This window comes from Lithobates pipiens, unplaced genomic scaffold (genome assembly GCF_037356315.1).
Source record: "Lithobates pipiens isolate NorthernLeopardFrog02 unplaced genomic scaffold, aLitPip1_a1.2 Scaffold_8, whole genome shotgun sequence".
NCBI classification, from domain to species: domain Eukaryota; kingdom Metazoa; phylum Chordata; class Amphibia; order Anura; family Ranidae; genus Lithobates; species Lithobates pipiens.
Genome location: NW_027507903.1, coordinates 664,824,274 through 664,843,936, shown reverse-complemented (window position 1 = coordinate 664,843,936; position 19,663 = coordinate 664,824,274). Strand labels below are relative to the sequence as shown.

The window sequence follows — 19,663 nt, the reverse complement described above, 5'->3', positions numbered from 1 at the left end:
GAGAAAAAAGTACTTATTTACTTTAATTGTTAATTGTTTAATTGTTGCGCAAAAAATAAAAACCCCAGCAGTGATCAAATACCACCAAAGGAAAGCTCTATTTGTGGGAACAAATCGATAACAAAATTTGTTTGGGTACAGTGTAGCACAACCGCACAATTGTCTTTCACAGCGCTGAAAGCTGGAAACTGGCCTTGGCAGGAAGGGGGTGTAAGTGCCCGGTACTGCGGTGGTTAATATAACTGCAAGTACCTCACTTATTGCCCCCTGCGCAAGGCTGGTAGTGTTCAATGGATCTCCTCTAGATAATAACCCTTATTATCTCCTAGAAAACACTTGAAGTCGAAGGAAGGGGGGGAAAGGTGATTAAAACTAACCAATCAGATTTCAGGATTTATAACAACGTCAAAACACAGAAAGAATGCAGCTTGTATATTGCCTCTCTATATATTTTATTTCAGATGGTTTATGTTGCTATTTATTTTTTGATTATTATGTTTTGAACAAGATTATAAAATTACAAGAAAGAAATACGGTTATGCCCCATACACACGACCGGTTTTCCCCTCGGAATAAACTCTGAAGGTTTTTCCGGAGGAGTTCCAACGGAATTCCGCTCAAGCTGTCTTGCGTACACAAAGTCACACCAAATTCAGGCCGTCCAAAACGCGGTGAAGTACAACGCATACAACGGGCCTAGAAAAAGGAAGTCCAATAGCCAGTAGCCAATAGCTTCCGTCTCGGACTTGCTTCAGAGCATGCGTTGTTTTTGGTCCGTCGGAACAGCGTACAGACGAGCGGTTTTCCCGATAGGAATTGGTTCAGTCGAAAAAATTTAGAACGTGTTCTCTTTCTAGGTCCGTCGGAATTTCCGACATAAAAAGTCAGATGGGGCATAGACAACGATCGAAATATACGATGAAAAGCTCCCGTCGGACATTCCGCTCGTGCGTACACGGCATAGGTAATAAAAACAAAAATCAAAATCTTGTTTAGAATTTTCATGTGTTTTCGTTTAGCTATGAGACCATTCCCTTCACCAATCATCAAGAGAAGATTGATTGTTTGATCTTCACTTATCATTGTCATTATAAACCTTCATGGTTGATGGGGATGAAAAAATAAATCCTCATTATCACTGTAATTCAGAATCAGCAGTTGGGGTATCTTAACAATGAAGTGTATATGATGAGCTTCTCGCTTTCACTGAAATGTGGGCTGGACAAGAACTTCCCCTTTGATCTCATAGTATAGAGATATCCAATTAATTACATTCCCATTGTGTCTGCCAGAGATGACTTTCTTGATGTCTTCTGGAGTCAGGACATAATCCCACATGTGGACGTCACTTATTTCACCAACCAATGACTGCTTAGCATCAAAATTTCCACCAAAAGAGTCTTGTTCCTGTCCCAGAACAATGCTGGTCTCAGCTGCGATAGAAGACCCTTTCATGGAGACTCTTCTGGGGTAGAGTTTCCCATTGACCAAAAGTTGGACCACTCCAGTGTCAGAGTCCCAGGTCACACAGATGTGCCTCCAGTCCAAAGACTCAGAGTCTGTCTTAAAACTAGTGATTTCCTGGTTGATATATAGAGAAAAAGTGTTTGGAGGGTGTAAGTAGATGAGAAAGGCGTTGTCCTTCCCGGGAGTAGCAAGAGAGAAGGTAGTATAGGGGCGGGAAAGGTCGGTATAAGATCGTAGACAGACGCTGACTTTCTTCAATGGCTTTGTAATTGTAGGTCTTAGAATGACATGAGCTGTGTTGGTTTCTTTGGGAAAGACGAAGACTTTATTCTCCAAGTCTAGAGAAGAAAACAGACAAAACTCATTATAGAGACAGATCAAAGCTTTAGATTATGAACAATAAATTCATAAATTATTTATAGATGCTAGAAATGAAAACAAAATATATACTCATATATCTCAGGAAGATCATTATATGTATTTCCATTTTTGTAATGTGCCCTTCAAATCCAGTAACAGACGTGTGTTGGTACTTTTTTCCATCGTCTCAGTTATCCGGTCAATGGTGTTATTTAGATAACAAAATTTGGGCGGCACAGTGGCGTAGTGGGTAGCACTCTCACCTGGCAGTAAAAAGGGTCGCTGGTTCAAATCCCAAATGCGACACCACCTGCCTGGAGTTTGCACGTTCTCGCTGTGCCTGTGTGGGTTTCCTCCCATACTCCAAAGACATGCTGGTAGGTTAATTGGCTTCTGTCCAAAATTTGCCCTAGTGTATGAAAGGGAACCTTGTATTGTGGGCTCCTTGAGGGTAGGGATCAATGTGAGTGTGCAATGTACAGGGATTAGGGATGAGCTTGGTGTTCAAGTCGAACATCGGTTGTTCAGCGAATACCAAACGTTATGGGCCATTCATGCCAAATGTGTGTGGTGCTTACAGCCCACAGTGCATTGCTGGCGCATGATTGGCCAAGCATGCACTGTGCTTGGTCAGTCGCAGTGCCAGCAGCAAGGAGAGCCATGATTGGCCACAGGCAGGATAGCTCAGGCTGTGTAGTACATGCCCCACACTATATAAGTGCAGCGGCCTTGTGTAGTGTGTTGGCGTCTGTAGGAGGTGTTCTCTGTGTACCTTCAACGCAGTATACACCATTCGTTATCAACCGATTTAGCGTTCTTGCTCTTCTGTAATTGAGCTTTCAGCCATCTGCAGGAGTTTGTGGGTGTTGTCTGTGTGCCACAGTATACACCATTATCCACCTATTTTGCTCTTCTCTAATTGAGCCATCTGCCATCTGCAGGAGTTAGTTAGTTAGTTGTGTGCCTCCAGCACAGCACAGTATACACCGGTATCTACCCTTTAATTCCTGTTGTTCTATAATAAAGGCATCTGCAGGAGTTAGTGGGTGTTATGTGCCTCCAGCACAATATACACTACCCAATTGCTGGTTTTCCCATCTCCCTTCAGGCCATTACCATGTCTGGAAGGCCAACAAGGAGAGGCAGACAGGCACGAGCCGATAAAAGAGGGCAAGTAGGCTCTGTGTCTAGAGACAACAGTGCTGGTCGTGGACGCGGTGCATCATTCAGCACGTGGCCATGGGACGCGCTTGTCCTTATTTTCGGCAGCTGGACGTGTTGAGCCGCATCATGTCGAAGACTTGGTAGAGTGGATGACCAAGCCCTCTTCATCCTCCTCATCTCACCCTGGCTCAGGGTACTAGCAAAGCAGCTACCAACACATTGTTTTCCCTCGTCTCAATGTCATCATCAGTGACTCCTTCCCTAAACCCACCACGTCCTCCTGAGGAGTCCCCTGAACTCTTTGAGCACAGTGTTGGGTACATGCTCCAGGAGGATGCCCAGTGTTTTGTAGGCTCTGATGATGATACTCAGCTAGAGGAAGGCAGTAGCGTGAGCGCAGAGAGAGGGGATGCTCAAGAAGGACAGCAATCTGGCAGTCATGTTTCACAAGCTGCAGCATACTGCCAGGTTTGCTCCAGCATTGAAGAGGGAGGGGATGATGAGGGCACTGACTCCATGTGGGTGCCTGGTAGGAGAGAGGAGGAGGAGGCACATGTCCAACGAGGCCAGCTTAGGGGCAGCACACCGACTGAATCACACCGCAAAGCTCCGCCTGTGCAGGGCACTGCCTCTGCTCGTTATTCTAAAAGTTGTTTGGTGTGGGCCTTTTTTGAGACGAGTGCCTCAGATCGCACCACTGCTATTTGCAACATATTTCTCAAGCGTATCTCGTGTGGCCAAAACATCAGCCGCTTGGGCACCACATGCTTGACCAAACAAATTTTGACCTGCCATGCAGCTCATTGGCAAGCGTACCTCAAAGACTTACACCAAAGAACAAAGCGGACCTCTCCTTGCTCCTCATCAGCTGGGATCTCCAACCCCACTAGTCCTTCAGTCCTCTCTGAAACCTGCACTGAGAGGAATGAAGGTGTAGAATTAGGTGTGTCACAGCCAAGTGCTTCCGGGCACTCTGCTACCAGTACACCCACGTCCGATTATAGCAGGCAAATTTCCCTGCCCCAGCTGCTGGACCAAGGTCGCAAGAAGTTCACTCCCAGCCATCCACATGCCCAGCGGTTGAATGCTAGCTTGGCTAAATTGCTAGCACTTCAACTGCTGCCTTTTCAGTTTGTAGACTCGGCCCCCTTCCGTGAGTTTGTGCAATATGCGGTTCCTCAGTGGCAGGTCCCCAAACGCCACTTTTTCTCACGGAAGGCGATTCCGGCTCTCTACCGGCATGTGGAAGGCAATGTCCTTGCCTCGCTGGACAGGGCGGTCAGCGGTAAGGTGCATATTACCTCTGACTCATGGTCCAGCAGGCATGGACAGGGACGTTACCTGTCTTTCACGGCCCATTGGGTCACTCTTCTGGCAGCTGGGAAGGATGCAGGAGAAGGTGCAGTAGTGTTGGGGGTTGTTCCACCACCACGCCTCCAAAATGCTACTACAGGTTGTGACACACCTCTCTCCCCCCTTCTCTTCTTCTTCCTCCATGGCCTCTTCCAGTGCTCTGTCCTCAGAACCAGCGGTGCTCCGTAGGCATTCAAGGGGCTACGCAAGTACGCAGGTAAAACGATGGCATGCCGTGCTTGCGCTGGTTTGTTTGGGGGACAAGAGCCACACTGGGGCAGATATTTTGTCAGCTCTGCAGGGGCAGGCCGAGAGGTGGTTGACACCACGCCAGCTTAAGCCAGGATTGGTGGTTTGCGACAATGGCACCAACCGCCTCTCCGCCCTCCAACAGGGACAACTGACCCATGTGCCCTGTGTGGCTCACATCCTTAACCTGGTGGTGCAGTGGTTCTTGGGCAGGTACCTGGGCTTACAGGATGTCCTGAAGCAGGCCAGGAAAGTGTGTGCATTTCCGCCGATCATTTAATGCCTGTGCTCGGCTGGCTGAGCTCCAAAAGGAGTTGAACCTGCCCAAGAACCACCTGAAATGCCCACCAGGTGGAACTCAACGTCGGCCATGCTGCAGCGGCTGCAGACGCAGCAGAGGGCCATCAATGAGTACCTGTGCAACTACGGCACCAGGACAGGGTCAGGGGAGCTCAGTTTTTTCTTACCACGCCAGTGGGGCATGATCAGGGATGCATGCACTGTCCTGTCACCGTTTGAGGAGGCCACAAGGATGGTGAGCAGTGACAGTGCATGCATCAGTGACACTGTACCTATTGTCCACCTCTTGGAGCATACGCTGCGTGGAATAATGGACAGGGCACTTGAGGCAGAACAGAGGCAGGAAGAGGAGGACTTCCTTGCCTCTCAAGGCCCCCTTTATCTAGACAGTGTTCCTGCTGTCCCACCCATCACACAGGAAGAGGACGAGGAGGAGGAGGATGATTGTGTCAGCACGGAGGTGGAGGCTGGCACTCAGCATCAGCAGCAGCAACAGTCTTGTAGGGATGATTTACAGTCCCAAGAAACCCGTGGACTTGTACGTGGCTGGGAGGAGGTAGCTGTGGATCATGTTGTCCTTAGTGACCCAGAGGACTCCAGACCGAATGCCTCAGCTAACCTACTCTGCATGGCCTCCCTGATCCTGCAAAGCCTGCGGAAGGATCCTCGTATTCTTCGGATCAAGGAGAGGGACCATTACTGGCTGGCCACTCTCCTTGATCCACGGTACAAGGGTAAGGTTGCCGACCTTATCTTGCCATCGCAGAGGGAGCAGAGGATGAGACATCTCCGGGAGGCCTTGCAGAAAGGTCTGTGCAACGCGTTCCCAGAGACTGGGAGGTTACAAACTCCTGGTCCTGGACAACGTGTTGCTGAGGCATCGGTCAGAAGGAGCGGTGGAGAAGGTGGCCGTCTGACTGATGCTTTCAGACAATTTTTTAGTCCGCAGCCCCAAGGTATGATCGGCTCCAGCAACCATCGTCAGCGTCTGATTTACATGGTGCAGGAATACCTATGGGCAAGGTCAGACTTGGACACCTTTCCCACCGAAAATCCTCTGGCTTACTGAGTCTTGAGGATGGATCACTGGCCAGAGCTTGCACAGTATGTAATTGAGCTACTGGCCTGTCCTGCATCCAGCGTTCTTTTGGATAGCACCTTCAGTGCTGCTGGTGGCTTTGTTACTTATCACAGGGTGCGCCTGTCCACCAACTCGGTTGATCGACTGACCTTCATAAAGATGAATCAGTCTTGGATCACCACCAGCTACCAAGCACCTGAAGCTGATGTAACCAAATCATTTTTTTTTTAAATATCACATCCCTTCAAGACTGCCTATGCTGATGCTGAGTGACTGTCCTGTTATGTTGATTGTCTATCCTCTTCCTCCTCCGCTGATATCTTGGAAGAACATTTTTGATTCTGAGTGATACCACCAGCCCAATTTTTTTGCCCCTGTTTAACAGGGGCGTTTAATTGCAATTTTTGAAGCAATGCTTTGCAGCAGGGCTCATTCCTGCACTACAACTAGAGTATATGGGAGAGGTTGCAGTGTCGTGGCACCAGCACCAATGCCTAAGGCCCAATTTTTCAGCCCCTGTTTAACAGGGGCGTTTAATTACAATTTTTGATGCAATGCTTTGCAGCAGGGCTCATTCCTGCACTACAACTAGAGTATATGGGAGATTTTTCAGCCCCTGTTTAACAGGTGCATGTAATTACAATTCTTGATATAATATTTCAAAGCAGGGCCCGTTCCTGTGCCCACCGAGAGTAACTGTGAGGACTTTTAGTGTTGTGGCACCAGCAACACAACCACCAAAGGCCCAATTTTTCTACCACTGTTCAACAATGGCATGTAATTACAATTCTTGACATAATTGTTCACAGCAGGGCGATCCAGCACCCACCAAGAGTCACTCCACCAACACCAACACCTTGTTCGGACATTTCTGCAGAGCATATAGGGCAGGCCCCTACTTTCAAACATCAAACTTACAAACATCTCCTACTTGCAAACGGAAGGAGACAACAGCAAGTGAGATGAAAAAAGAAGGACGGCAAAACAAATTATACAGGGGTAATAACCCTTCCCTATGTTTTCCAAAAAGCTTAAAAATTGATTTTTTGACTGGAGCTACACTTTAAAAATGTACCAGTTGAAAATTACAAACAGATTCAACTTAACACATCAAACCTACACAGTCCCTGTCTTGTTTGCACCGCCTGTATACTGCTGTTCTGAGTATATAGGGCCTGGGGGCACCACGCCTTTCCTTTTTTTAATATGGGTACGGGGTTCCCCTAATATCCGTACAAGACCCAAAGGGACTGGTAATGGGCAAGGGGGCTACCCATGCCATTTTTCTCAATGATTTTCATCCATATTGCCGGAACTAGATATTACATTAAAACCGCAAGCAGTTTTAAATGACTTTTTTTTCCCGTTAAATGTCAATTTGTGCAGGGACTGTTCTAAACACGGGAAACATGTGGCAATTCACAGGCATACTACAGACACCCCCCAGGCACGATATTTAAAGGAATATTTCACTTTTTTTTTCACTTTAATCGTCATTAAAATCAGTGCTCCCATGTACTCTTCCCTAGAATAACCTGAACCCACTGCGATGTGAATGACACGACGATAGACAATACAGCTTACTAACTATATACTAACCTTGATCCCCTACTGGTATCCATCCCTCTTACTTCTTCCTTCCTCCCCCTGTCCTTCCCTTCCCCCCCTCCAGCTCCCTTCCTTCCTGGGGAACTGGAATATTCCCTCGACTATATGCACTTGCTCGAGCTTTATGCTCCTTGTCACTGTTGTTTATTGACATTGTATCTCACTTATGGTTTGTCTGTAATCCCTTTTATTTTTTTCTCCTTCTTCTTATGTCCTACTTTGTATTTCACTCATTATTTTCAATAAAACTGTTTGAAAAAAAAAAAAAAAAAAAAAATCAGTGCTCCCGAAAAAACGGCAGTTTTTAAAAACATTTTAGGCATTGACCCATGTCCCCTGGGGCAGGAGCCAGGTCCCCAAACCCTTTTTAGGACAATATCTTGCATATTAGCCATTAAAATTTGCACTTTTTATTTCGAACGTTCGAGTCCCATAGACTTCAATGGGGTTCTAAAGTTCGCACAAATTTGCGGTCCGTTCAAAAGTTCTGGTGCGAACCAAACCGGGGGTTGTTTGGCTCATCCCTAACAGGGATAGGGACAATTGTAGACACTCACTCAGGATGGACTGTTGTCTTTATTCAACCTTACTAATTTTGTCCTGCTAATTTTTTAATTAACTACTTCAGCCCCGGAAGAATTTACCCCCTTTTTGACCGGAGCACTTTTTTGCGATTCGGCACTGCGTCGCTTTCACTGACAATTGTGCAGTCGTGCAACGTTACACCCAAACAAAACCAATGTCCTTTTTTCCCCACAAATAGAGCTTTCTTTTGGTGGTATTTGATCGCCTCTGCTGTTTTTTATTTTTTGCGCTATAAACAAAAAAAAGCGACAATTTTGAAAAAAACCCCACAACGTTTTATACTTTTTGCTATAATAAATATATTCCTTTTTTTTTAAAAAAGCAATTTTTTTCTCAGTTTAGGCCCATACGTATTCTTCTACATATTTTTGGTAAAAATAAAATTGCAATAAGCGTATATTGATTGGTTCGCGTAAAAGTTGTACCGTCTAGAAAATAGGGGATAGATTTACAGGATTTTTACTAGTAATGGCGGCGATCTGCGATTTTTATCGTGTCCACGACGTTATGGCGGACACAGAAAATGTTGACACATTTTTGGGACAATTGGCATTAATACAACGATCAGTGCTATAAAAGTGCATTGATTACTGTAAAAATGTCACTGGCAGTGAAGGGGTTAACACTGGGGGGAGGGACTAACTAGAAGAAGTGACGGATTGTGGTTCCTAGCTAATAAGAACACACGATCTGTGACTCCTGTCAGAACAGGGAAGTGTGTGTTTACACACACTCGTCCCTGTTCTGTGTCTCCTGGTCACGATCGCTCGTGGCCGGCGCTCATCGCGACCATCGACCACGAGCATTGGCACCCCCGATGTGCAGCGGGCACCCGCGTGCCTGCTATCCTGGCCCCAGGGGAGCCAAACTGCCACAGTATAACCGCGGTGGCTGGTCGGGAAGTGGTTAAAATGACAACCTTGACAACCAAAGTTGTAGAAGTATAGGAGCCCTAACGCTGGGTTCACAATAATGCAAACTGGATGCGGGTTTCTGCATGGCAGGAGGTTTTGACTGGCTCTCTATGGAGCCAGTCCACATATCCCTGCAGCGGCTTCGGTGTCAATTGCACACCAGCCCTTGGTCCATTTCCGGTCCGAATTCAGCCCAAAATTTGTGCTGAAATCGTACCTGAAACAGTATATAGAGATGCACCGGACTTCAGCTGTGAGCTACTGCATGCTCTAGTGGGAATCCAGCCTAAGACCACCACTATACACTTTATTAGTTGGCTCACTTTTTTCAGGTTACCAAGTAACATCAATCGCTTGCCTACTGGGGCATTTAAAAAAAAAAAAAACATTTTTGCATAGATCAAATGCATCAAATGCATATATTCAGAAATGACTTTCAAGGCAAATGTACAAAATATTCTACCCAAACTTATGGAAAAAAATAAAAATAAAGATTGGGTTGTGTTGAGTAAAATGTTGGCTGGTCGCTCGGGTCTCCTGATGAAACGGGAGACCCAGGCAGAGTGGCGGGAGGACGGGGACGTCCCCTCCCGATCCTTGTAATAACAATCGGTGCTGCTTGCCAGGGCTTTCCCGTCCCACCGGCGAGAACGTCCGCTGGCTGGTGCCTCTGGTCTCCTGGTGGAACCCAGGCGAGCCGCATCGGCTGTTATTACAAGAAAGCCGACCGTCGGATCTAAAAATACGGTCCTGTGGGTGATGTCTGGAGCTACATGATTTGGTGGCAAGTGGTTAAGATACTATCAGCTGAACCGTGAGATACATTGTGACTCTGTTGCACACACCACAGGTCTACAAAGATCCACTAGATGGGAAAATTGTGTCATTTGAGCTTTCTTGAGGGGTTATATACCCCCACGGAGGGATCACATATTCTACCGTGGGTTTCCCCTGCTTATACAGTATCTAATAAGGGAGTTGACTTTCCTTGCAGTTAAAGTGGTTGTAAACCCTTACAACCAACTTTGACCTACAGGTAAGCCTAGATTAAGGCTTACCTGTAGGTCCAAAAATATCTCCTAAACCTATACGGTTTAGGAGATATTTGCCGAAAGATAGGCACCCCTGTCTACGACGCTTGCGGTGTAGACAGAGGCACGCAGGCGCACTGATACGGCGATATGCTGTGAGTGGCGGCTCCCGTGCGCATGCCAGCGACAGCGGCGGAGCAGCGAGACCCACCGAGAAGATGGACGCTCGAAAGTACAGGGGACAACAGTGACTTTGCTGGCTCCTGTGTCAGGTAAGTGACACATAATGGACTACTATGCGATGCAATGCGATGAAATGCGATGCATAGTAGTCCATTATGCTTTACCTTTGCAGGGAATGAAAGAAGAAGTAAACCCATCAGGGTTTACTTCCTCTTTAACAACACACCAGACCAGTGGTCATCAACTCCTGTCCTCAGGGCCCACTAACAGGCCAGGTTTGCAAGATAACTGAAATACATCACAGGTGATATCATTTGCTGCTCAGTGATTACGGCAGCCTTTCTCAACCTTTTCAGCAAGGAGGAGCCCTTGAAATAGTTCTCCAGTCTCGGGGAACCCCCTGCTAAAAATGAGAAATCTACAACTTATGATACAATGGTGTGATGGTCAGTTGGGAAGAATGGTCCTTACACTTGTGGTCATTGGGAAGAATTACCTCCTTACAGATAGCTAAAAAGATCAATGGAGTCAGTGGGAACTTATCAGGCAGAAATGGCCTAATGCTGAAGGAAACCCTAGCAACCTCTGGAGGAACCCTAGGGTTCCACGGAACCCTGGTTGAGAATCACTGGATTACAGTATTCTAGTCTGCATCTCCCCCAAGGTTATACATAAAACCTGGCCTGTTAGTGGGCCCTGGAGGACAGGGTTGATGACCACTACACCAGACCACCTACACGGTTGGAGGAATCATTGCTTCTCTGCCTAATCATTGTGTGCTCCCAGGGGCACTCATGCACGGGTGTTGATGAGCCTGAAGACTTGCTATAAGGTTTAGACACATCCACTGGTGTTTATGGCCCTTGTTTTGATGTAATGGGCGAGGGGATGGAAGGTGTGGGAAGACAAGGTTGTCTTTTTTTTATGCTGATGAATCTAAATAGTATCTACGTTAAATTTAGTGATTTTTTTTTATACAATGTGATAGACTTTTTCAATAAACTTTTAAGTTTTCATTAACCCCATTGACACCATAGTCTCTCTGTAGGTAACCGCTTTTCTGGTGTGTTGATACTATATCTTTAATTCAAAATTCTGTTAGTATAGTTTCTATGAGGTTACAAGAGAACTACCCACACTGTGTGGAGGCAAGCAATTGGGGAGATTACTATTACCTCCATCAGTGATGACCACTCCATACAGGGTGCAGGGGCGCCACCCCCCTAATCCACGCGCTGGCGAATAATCTACATGCAGGGTGCCAGACGCATGGATTTCAATGTTTTTTTTGAAGCACATGATTACAGCCTGAGGCTCTAATTGGCTTCAAAAAAGGGTGGGCTCGAGGCTCAGAGCCCGTCCAGTTGTGTGATAATAACTAATTCATATTCACTTTTGTCTTCCTGCTTCTCCTCCCGGCCAATCGGGAAGTGGGACTTAAGATTCAATTGGCCGAGAGGAGAAGCTCCCATATTGGCCGATGTGGAGGAAGCCTTCGATGAGGAGGAGAAAAAAGGGTGAAGCCACCGAGGAGGAGTCGAAGCTGCCTGCAACCTAGATGGGGTAAGTGTGGGGCTGGTGGGCAGACGAACGAGCGAGTGACGGGGAGAGTTGGTTAATTGGACTGATGGTGGACCAACCGACAGACCAAAGGTGGGGGGGGTGGCCGTGGTTTGTTTGCCTTACCCCCAAAAGATGGAGCACCAGGCGCCACTGAATTCCATGCTGTGTTTCAATTACCCACTGATCTATGCACTGCTCTACACAAGTCCTGAGTGCCTGACATAAGGACACATAAGACGGTGGAGGAAGTGAGTAGTGCAAAAACGTCCTCTATCGCCTTCTGTGTTCAGTGACAGGATGGAGAGGACAGGAATGCTGAACAACGTCCTGCCACTTTCCGACAGAAAAAAAAGCTCTGGGCGAAGGACCTACGTGCATTTTACACGTGGGCACAGGGCAACAGGGGAGCTTTAAGGTTTTTTTTTTTTTTTTAATTATTTATTTTATTAACATTTTATTACATTATGTTCCTAAAATGTTTTTTGGATGAACTTTATTGCCTTCACAAGGGATGAACAACATGATGACAGGTACTCTTTAGTGAGAAATCTGGAGTCTGGGGCCAGATTGGGCCCCAGACGTCTCACTAAAGACATCTGGGGTCTGGGAGATTGCTCCACTGCTCCCCAAAGCATCTGATCAAACTGAGATTGGTTGATCAGCTGCTTTACTAGCCGGTGATGGCCGGTAAATGAATAACCAGTGTTGGCCCATCCATTAGGGCCGCAAGGGCACCTATCCATGCATCCGGCCCCCTGATCTACATTCAGGGCGCCGGACAATGGATTCCAATGGGGGGTGTGTGTTTTTTTTAAAGCATGTGTTTAGAGTCAGAGGCTCTAATGGGCTTCAAAAAAGGGTGGGCTCGGGGCGCAGAGCACTGGACTCTGAGCTCACCAAGTTGTGGGACAATAGCGAATGAATATTCCCTATTGCCACACTGATGCTCACCCCGGCCAGTCAGGAAGCCAGTTAGCTGAAAGGACACGTGATCCTATTAGACACCTTGGAGGGAGGAGACACCGTGGTGGAAGCCGCCGTGATTCAGAAGAGGAGAGAACACAGGAGCCACTGCCCGCCGCATGTAGGAGCCTGCAACCCGCCCACTGCCCGCCTGCAACCTAGATGGGGTCTTGATGACCGACCAGCCGCCACTGTGAACAACCGAAACTGGAAGTGATTAAACCCTAGTCAGCACGATCATCCACAGTGGTTTCAAGGTCCCTAGTAGGATGGGAAAACCTGGAAACAGTGGTGTCATGGATCTGCAGTAATGTTTGTCTGTCAGCTTACCTTTCCATGTGTTCAGCTTGAGAGACCAGCTGCCCTTTACCTGGTTGTTTTATGTAATCTCTCCTCAAAGCATGGCTCCACCCCAATCCCTATCAGGAAACATTATATTAGCCTGTGCACTGCAAGCCAACCCTGCTGATCAATATTGTGTTTGGCTTCTGTGTGCCCCTTGCTGTGTGTTCTAAGTCTGATTATAGTTACTGGTCTTGGCTTGTTCCTGACTGTTCTTGTCTGCTTCATATCCCGACCTTGGTGTGTTCCTTGATTATCCTTACGTGCTTGTTGCCCGACCTTTGGCTATCTCCTGACTATCCTGTTGTCGCAGTCTGCTGCTTCCTCTCTAACTTCCTGTACTCTACTGTGAGCGTGAACTGGAAGGCCCTGGGGGTCGCGACCTGGAGCCAGACTGCAGCTAAATCCATCCCCACCACTAGGGTCCTCTGGACAACACCTGCCCTGGGAAATACTTGTTGGTGCTCCAGAATACCTGCTCTCCTGAATCACCTAAAGCTCCATCCACAGCAGTCAGCCATAGGGTTCGCTACCTTGTGGTGCACTCCTGACCCCAACAGAGTGCATCTGTCACTTGGACTCAGGTGGCATGTGGTGGCGGAGGGGGGGGGGGGGTTCGGTCCACTCCTTGTAAAAGTGTTTGGGCAGCTGTATAGATGCTCAGATCGCTTTTACAAAAAAGAGGGTCACAGGCTGAAACAGATACCAGGATTATGACTGTCGCTGTATCCATGACCCTGGTATAACCGCTTCAAACCGAGGTTGTTTATATACTGCCTAAGTCTATGAAGTGGTTAAAAATACTCATAAAAGGAAATGTGTAGGAAGAAAAGAAAGAAAGGGAAGGTGTATATAGTAAGAGGACAGACTTACGTTGAGGTTCGGGCTTGACAAGAACCTCCCCTTTAATTTCACAACGTAAGGAGTTCCAATTAATGACATTTCCTTGGAGATCACCGGAGAGGACCTTCTGGATGTCTTCCCGATTCAGGACATAATCCCACATGTGGACGTCACTTATTTCACCAACCAATGACTGAGAAACATCAAACCCTCCACCAAAAGAACTCTGGTGCTGTCCCAGAACAATACTGCTTTCAGCATCGATATAATATCCACTTAGGCGCCCCCTTTGGGAGGAGAGCTTTCCATTGAGCCAAAGATAGGTCCCTTCATATCTGTTGTCCCAGGTCACACAGATGTGCCTCCAGTAAAAAGGTTTCCAGTTTGGTGTGAAAGCAGCCATTTCATTATTTTTGAATACCTTATAGGTGTACGGAGGCTCTAAGTAGATATAAAAGGCATCAGGGTATCGTGGAGCAGCCATAGAGAACAAAGAATAGGGGCGGGAAAGTTCACTGTAGGTACGCAGACACAGGCTGACTTCAAACAATGGCTTAGTAATTGTAGGTCTTAGAATGACATGAGAAGTGTTGGTTTCTTTGGGGAAGACGAAGACTTTACCCTCCAAATCTAGGGAAGAAAATAATCATTACTGTGACATGTTAATGAAAGCTAAAATCTAAAATAAAAAAAAAACAGATCCACTGATAAAGCTCAGGAAGGTAAATATATTCCTTTTTACTGCATGTATAGTTTGCAGATCTTGGACCATGAACACAAGGAAAACTTACGGTATGTGTTTTGACAGATTTTTTTGGCAAGTGTAGTGCCCTTTATTTGTTGCCAATCCTTTGGTGATGTCATGGGTGAGGTCTGGCAGTTCAGGTTTCGGAAACGGGTCACCCCTGACCAACACTATGTAGGCCTGTAGCCTGTGTACCTGAGTGGAAGAGAGAGCCCTCTAGACTTCCAGGAAGGGTAGTTATGGACTCACAATGGAGAAGGCAGAAGAACCTTGCCATCCCCAACCTTTAACCACTTGCTGGTCCGGCCAACAGTAATTTTACTGCTGGCTGGTGGCTTGAGAAGGTGCCGCAACGTACCTGTATGTTGCCCCACTTATGCACACTGGTGTGCCCCCTGGGTGGCGGTGGAGCGATCTGCTACCTCTGTGTCAAATGGACACAGTGGAATTTGGTGCTCGGTATTGGACCACTGTGATCTGCCCAGATACTATGTTATCCCTGTGCAATCACATGACACCTAGTAAACAACAGGCATGAATGGAATCTATTGGGTGCTTGGCCAATCACAGCACCCTGTACCATATGATAGCTGTGGCCAGTCACAGCATCACAATAGTAAACCATAAGTCATGAATGAAAGTCATTCATGATACACTATATTTTTAAAAGTATTGGGACACCTGCCCTTACACACACATGAACTTTGATTGCATCCCAATCTTAGTTCGTAGGGTTCAATATTGAGTTGGCCCACCATTTTCAGCTATAACAGCTTCAACTCTTCTGGGAAAGCTGTCCACGAGGTTTAAGCCCTTGTACACACGGTCGAACATTCCTCCGGAAAATGTCCGATCGGACCGCGTTGTCGGATAATCCGACTCTGTGTGGGCTCCATCGGACTGTTTCCGTCGGAATATCCGACCAACATAGTTTTAGAGCAGGGCTATAAAATTTTCCGACAACATGATCCGATCGGACTTTGTCCGATTATGTCTAGAGAATTCCGATCGGACAAAGTGCCACCTATGCGCAGATCAAATTCCTAGACCAAAGCTATTGGCTACTAGCCTGAACGTAGTCCCGTCGTAATGAAATAACGTCACCACATTCTGGACGATCGGATTGTCCGACAACTTTGTCCGACCGTGTGTATGCAACAGTTTCAGACAAAATCCATTAGACAAAATCCGTCGGACAAAATCCAACGAATTTGGTTGTCAGAATGTCCGACCGTGTGTACAAGGGCTTAGAGTGTGTCTATGGGAATGTTTGACCAGTCTTCCAAAAGCCCATGTGTGAGGTCAGGCACTGATGTTGGACAAGGAGGTCTAGCTCGCAGTCTGCGCTCTAATTCATCCCAAAGGTATTCTATCGGGTCAAGGTCACGACTCGTCAAGTTCCTCCACCCCAAACTCACTCATCCATGTCTTTATGGACCTTTATTTGTGCACTGGTTGGGAGTATGAATCTGTCCAAAATGTCTTGGTATGCTGATGCCTTAAGAGTTCCTGTCACTGGAACTAAGGGACCTAAGGGAACTAAGGGACCAAGCCCAACCCCTGAAAAACAACCCCACACCCAATGATTTGGACCACTGCACAAAGAAGGATGGTCAAACATTCCCACACTCCTAAACCTTGTGGACAGCATTCCCAGAAGAATTTAAACTGCTATAGATGCAAGGGGTGGGCCAACTCAATATTGAACCCTAAGACTGGGAAGCCTTTAAAGTTCAGGCATGGAGCTGCAATCCCCTGAGGGCTCATATATACACAAGCACCATTAGACTTCGGCTGGTGAGCATTTTGAAGCTTTGAGTTTCAAGCTGTGATTCTGATAAACTCACAGTAATGGGGATCCCAAACCTCATCCCTACTTATGGTTCAGTAAAATGTGTTCAATGTGTTCACTTTGAAAAAAAAAATTGTAAACGGATCATAAAATCACAAGAAAGTGTTTTTATAATTAGGAATCCCGTTCCAAATTTTTTGTTGTTCTAGTTACTCCATGAGAACGTTGCTTTTTTTGTTGGGTGTTATGTCACTCATAATTGTCATCGTCATCTCTTATTACTCATGAGCATGAGGACTATATCATAATTTTCAATGTAATTATATACTAACAGTTGGAGAATCTTATTAATTAAAAAGCTGAATATAGACAGATGACAGACTTACGCTGGTGTTTTAGCTGGACGAGAACGTCCCCCTTGATTTCGTAGTGTAGAGATAGCCAGTTAATGACATTTCCATGGAGGTCACCAGAGATGACCTTCTTGATGTCTTCTGGAGTCAGGACATAATCCCACATGTGGACGTCACCTATTTCACCGACCAATGACTGAGAAGCATCAAAAGAGTCTTGTTTCTGCCCCAAAATAATGTTGGTTTCGGCTGGGATAGAAGATCCTTTCATGGAGGCTCCTTCCGGGTAGAGTTTCCCATTGACCCAAAGTTGGACCACTCCAGTGTCGGAGTCCCAGGTCACACAGGTGTGTCTCAAAGACTCTGAGTCTGTCTTAAAATGAATGACTTCCTGGTTGATATATACAGAACAAGTGTCCGGAGGCTGTATGTTGATTAGAAAGGCCTTTTCCTCTTCGGGAGTACTAAGAGAGAAGACCGTATAGGGGCGTGAAAGATCAGAATAAGAGTGTAGACAGACGCCGACTTTCTGCAATGGCCTTGTGATTGTAGGTCTTAGAAGGACATGAGCTGTGTTGGTTTCATAGGGGAAGACGAAGACTTTACCTTCCAGGTCTACGGAAGAAAATAACGACCATTACTGCTACATATCAAAGCTTTTAGATGCTGAACAATAAACTCAAAGTACATTTACAGATAATAGAATTTGGAATAAAACGTTTTTTTTTTTTAAATTGGGTACTCTCAGAGATCAGTAGATTCCATTTCATTTTGTTTCTAAATATTTATGTTTTGTATCCAGAAACTAATGTGCATTAGACGGTGTGGTCCATTTCGTTCCGAATCAAAATTCTGACAATTTTTTATTATTATTCGGAAATTCAGATGTATCCGAATTTCTGAATTACAATAGTAACAAACGTAAAAGAATCTGAATTAATGGAACGAAATTCGGATGAAATTTGGACAAATTTCTATGCATACTGCAGCTGCTGACTTTTAACAATAGGACCTGGAGTCCAGCAGTGTCGTTTCCATCAGCTGTCGGGTGCTGCCGCCGCAAATGCGGGTAAGGGAACCTGGTAGTAGTGATGGCCAAACGGTTCGCCCGGCGGTCATTTCGCGGCGAATTCCGGTCGTTCGCCGTCCGCCCAATCGGCGGACTATTGGCGCCGTTCGCCCGGCGGACTTCCGCATTTTTCTGTGTAAAAGAACTTTGACCTATGATGACACATCCATCATGGGGTACAGGACAGCCAATTGAGACATGACAGCACATGGACACTTGGACATTCCCCCTAACTTATAAATACACCCGATCCGGTGGCCATTTTACATTCTTTCTTCTGTCACTATAGGGAGAGGTTGCTGTGTGGAGTAGGGAGAGATAAATCGCTAGCTATTTGGTACACAAAAGTTCTTTTCAGGACTGGTATAGGTGTTAGGTGTATATAGGTTTGCTGTGCTACTGATTGTTGCAGCAGCCTGAGTGTCTTTTGTCAGTTTAGAGAAAGGGACAGGGCGCTGTGTGTTGCTGTTGTAGGGACAGCCAGATTAGTCATCATCATCATCATTAGCTGTTACTATCAGGTCCACAAAAGTGCTATTCCAGTAACCAGTTATTGTTCCAGTAGCCTCTGTTTTGCCAGTTTATATAGGAACAGGCAGGAAGCAGTGTGTCAGGCAGTGAGGGTCAGTTTAAACAGTAGCTGTTACTATTAGTTCCACAAAGGTTCTTTTCAGGACTGGTATCAGTGGTATGGTAATAGGCTTGTGCACGTATAATATTCTTTCTTCCAAATATAGAAAGAATATTATACTTGACTGCTGCCCTTCTGCTGCAGTCTGCTAATCAGTCACAACTCACTTGTTCCACAAAGCTCTTTATCAGGACTGGTAACTTGGTCTGCCTAGGGTGCTACAGTACATAGGGTTGAGTGAGGTACAGTCTGCTATTCTGTAAGGACTGGTATCGGTCCACAATACATAGGGTTGAGGTGCACTACTGCTGACTGCTGCCCTATACTGCAGCAGTCCTTCAGCAGTATAGGGACTGACGTACAGTCTGCTAATCAGTCACACACAACCTACTTGGTCCACAAAGGTCCTTATAAGGACTGGTAACTTGGTCTAGGGTGCTACAGTACATAGGGTTGAGTGAGGTACAGTCTGCTATTCTATAAGGACTGGTATCGGTCCACAATACATAGGGTTGAGGTGCACTACTGCTGACCGCTGCCCTATACTGCAGCAGTCCTTCAGCAGTATAGGGACTGACGTACAGTCTGCTAATCAGTCACACACAACCTACTTGGTCCACAAAGGTCCTTATAAGGACTGGTAACTTGGTCTAGGGTGCTACAGTACATAGGGTTGAGTGAGGTACAGTCTGCTATTCTATAAGGACTGGTATCGGTCCACAATACATAGGGTTGAGGTGCACTACTGCTGACCGCTGCCCTATACTGCAGCAGTCCTTCAGCAGTATAGGGACTGACGTACAGTCTGCTAATCAGTCACACACAACCTACTTGGTCCACAAAGGTCCTTATAAGGACTAGTAACTTGGTGTAGGGTGCTACAGTACATAGGGTTGAGTGAGGTACAGTCTGCTATTCTATAAGGACTGGTATCGGTCCACAATACATAGATTTGAGGTGCACTACTGCTGACCGCTGCCCTATACTGCAGCAGTCCTTCATCGGTATAGGGACTGATAGTTTTGTCACAGGGTCATTTAAAAAATGACAGGCAGAGGAAGAGGCAG

The 19,663-nt window shown here is 46.3% G+C and overlaps 1 protein-coding gene across 1 annotated transcript in view; it reads right to left on the bottom strand.

Annotated features, from left to right (window-relative positions):
* Positions 1-993: 993 nt before the first annotated feature.
* LOC143962509 (uncharacterized) overlaps positions 994-19,663 on the bottom strand; it is a 41,546-nt gene continuing 22,876 nt past the window's right edge. The window contains exons 5-7 of the mRNA XM_077471785.1: positions 16,930-17,511; positions 14,037-14,636; positions 994-1,850 (exon numbers count right to left, since the gene is read on the bottom strand). Coding sequence (XP_077327911.1) covers positions 1,204-1,850; positions 14,037-14,636; positions 16,930-17,511 — 1,829 coding nt within the window. The 3' untranslated portion in view covers positions 994-1,203. The remainder of the gene's footprint in view (positions 1,851-14,036; positions 14,637-16,929; positions 17,512-19,663) is intronic.